The sequence below is a fragment of the Octopus bimaculoides genome, chromosome 24 (genome assembly GCF_001194135.2).
Source record: "Octopus bimaculoides isolate UCB-OBI-ISO-001 chromosome 24, ASM119413v2, whole genome shotgun sequence".
Taxonomy (NCBI): domain Eukaryota; kingdom Metazoa; phylum Mollusca; class Cephalopoda; order Octopoda; family Octopodidae; genus Octopus; species Octopus bimaculoides.
The window spans coordinates 2,530,893-2,533,035 of record NC_069004.1 but is presented as its reverse complement, the minus strand read 5'-3'; the positions used below and the strand labels follow the sequence as shown (position 1 = coordinate 2,533,035).

At 34.8% G+C, this 2,143-nt stretch overlaps 2 protein-coding genes across 2 annotated transcripts in view; both read right to left on the bottom strand.

The window, feature by feature from the left end:
- LOC106881429 (sialin-like) overlaps positions 1-2,143 on the bottom strand; it is a 12,402-nt gene that overhangs the window by 8,064 nt on the left and 2,195 nt on the right. The gene's annotated exons all lie outside the window — the stretch shown is intronic.
- On the bottom strand, positions 145-984 carry LOC106881430 (uncharacterized transporter slc-17.2). Its single transcript, XM_014931817.2, has one exon. The coding sequence runs from the start codon at positions 982-984 to the stop codon at positions 145-147; it is 840 nt and encodes a 279-aa protein (XP_014787303.1).

Sequence of the window (2,143 nt, the reverse complement as noted above, 5' to 3'; positions counted from 1 at the left end):
GATAGTTTTAAGATTGAAAAACTATGAAAATGTAAAAAAGACGAGTGCTCTGCAACTGGTATGCCACGACACACTTGTGTGCCACGAGACTATGTTAGGTGTGCCGCAGTGTAACCTGAATATAATTTTTTCCTATACTTTTAGTTATATTTGAAATTCAGGTGTGCTGCCGAATTTTGAAGAGAGCAGCCGTTTCCAGGGTACTTTTTTAACTACTTTTCCACTCACTATAGTTCTATTTAAGTAAGAATATTCTTCTTCGCTGATAGTGGGATGGGTGTCTGGATTATCGTAAACTACATAAAACCACACAAAACTAAACACCAACGATAATCCACCAAATATGTAAAATATAGGGCCCCACCCATTATCAAATCCATAAACACAAAGATAACCTGATATTGAGAGACATAAAATACTACCTAGGTATTGAGCAGCAAATGTTATTGCAACCAACGAACCAATTTCTTGTGGAGGGCACCAGCGTCCAAATAAGGACTGAATTGCCGGGTATATTGATCCTGATGCCATACCTGTTAATATCCTTAGGACAAGAGTAAAGTAGCCACTAACTCGTGATAAACTTGGGTGAAGAATGGCCAAAATTGATGCTGCAAGTACTGACGTTCCGACAATTCTTTTCCCACCATATTTGTCTGCCAATATCCCACCCAGAATGTTAGTTCCTATATATCCATAGAAGAAACCAGCCAACATGTGTGATTGTAACGTGTCACCCCATTCGAATTCGCCTTCAAAACTTGGGTTTATTGAATAATAATTATCCAGACCAGGACAATCTTGGTTGTTTGCTGTAGAGTTAACTTCCTCAATTGTACGATTGGTTGTTTTCAACATACAAACAAAAGCCATGCTCAGATCAACTGTTAATGTTTGCATCAGAAGACTAACACCAGCACAGGCATAACATAGTCTCCATCGACATGAAGAACAGCGCTTAATCCAGCTGGTACACTTAGACATCCTTTTTTTAATCAAATTTTCATTGATTCTCACAATATTTCGTTTGATGTTTGTGTGAAAGTACGTTGAGTGTTGTGTGGTGTAGATTCTAAATATGGAATCAACACAAAAAGGCAGTCGTCAAAAATTTACGACCTGTTTATTTCCTGTTCCCAGCTTCATGTCATAAAATAAATGGTGTTTGTATGATCTGTAAAGTATATATTTGATTAGATCAAATGTGATCGCTAAGAGTTAATATCAAGATATCGTTAGTAGAAATTTACTTCTCAGTAATTTGGTATATTATGTTATCGATAAACAGATGCGCCCTTTCGCAAATCCTACAAAGGTTTGTGTCGATAAGCATCAGCTATGATCGTTTGGTAACATATTTAATCTCGCTTTTGCTTTCTAATAGAAAGAATCCTGCCAAAGTAAGAACACAGTCAAGAAATAAGGTGAAAACGAAGCGTTTTAACGGTAAATTACAAACAACACGGATTTTGGGAATTGTGTTATTACCAGTAATGTTCGGGAAAGAAATTGCTACCACACAATTTCAGATTTTCTTTGTCCACAATGAATAAGAGTCGTTGCATATCGCGAAAATCAGGCAAAAAATGTAGTAACTGACTGGTTATTGAAAGATGTGTGTTCAGTTTTATCTGTTATTCTGATGTATTTACCAATATTCTATATTAGTCTAGTATATTTCTACGGTGGCATTTCCAGGGTAGTTTCTATCCCAGGTTGAGTTATTCCTTATAATTTACTCCTTGTATAAAAAAAAGAAAAATCGCAGAAGTAGGAAATTCAGCACTGGGAATTATATTAGTTCGGTGACAAATGTGAACAGAATTGATGAGGTTGAGAAATAAAGTTCTTTGAGTATTTCTTTATGTCTCTTTATGTTCTTAGTTCATGTCCCTGTATCAATATAAGAAATTAATATTGGTTTATTGGAAATATGTGTGTGCTATGCGTGTGTGTGCTTAAGCACTTCTTATAACTATATATATATATATATATATAAATACATGATGGAGATGGTAATACCTTAGAAGTAAGTCTGAGACGTTTCAATTTAAGAAGTAATTTAATAAAAGTGATTTTAAAAATTATATAAAGAAAATATTACCAGTTCGATGATGAATCTCATCTTGTCGGATATTACTAG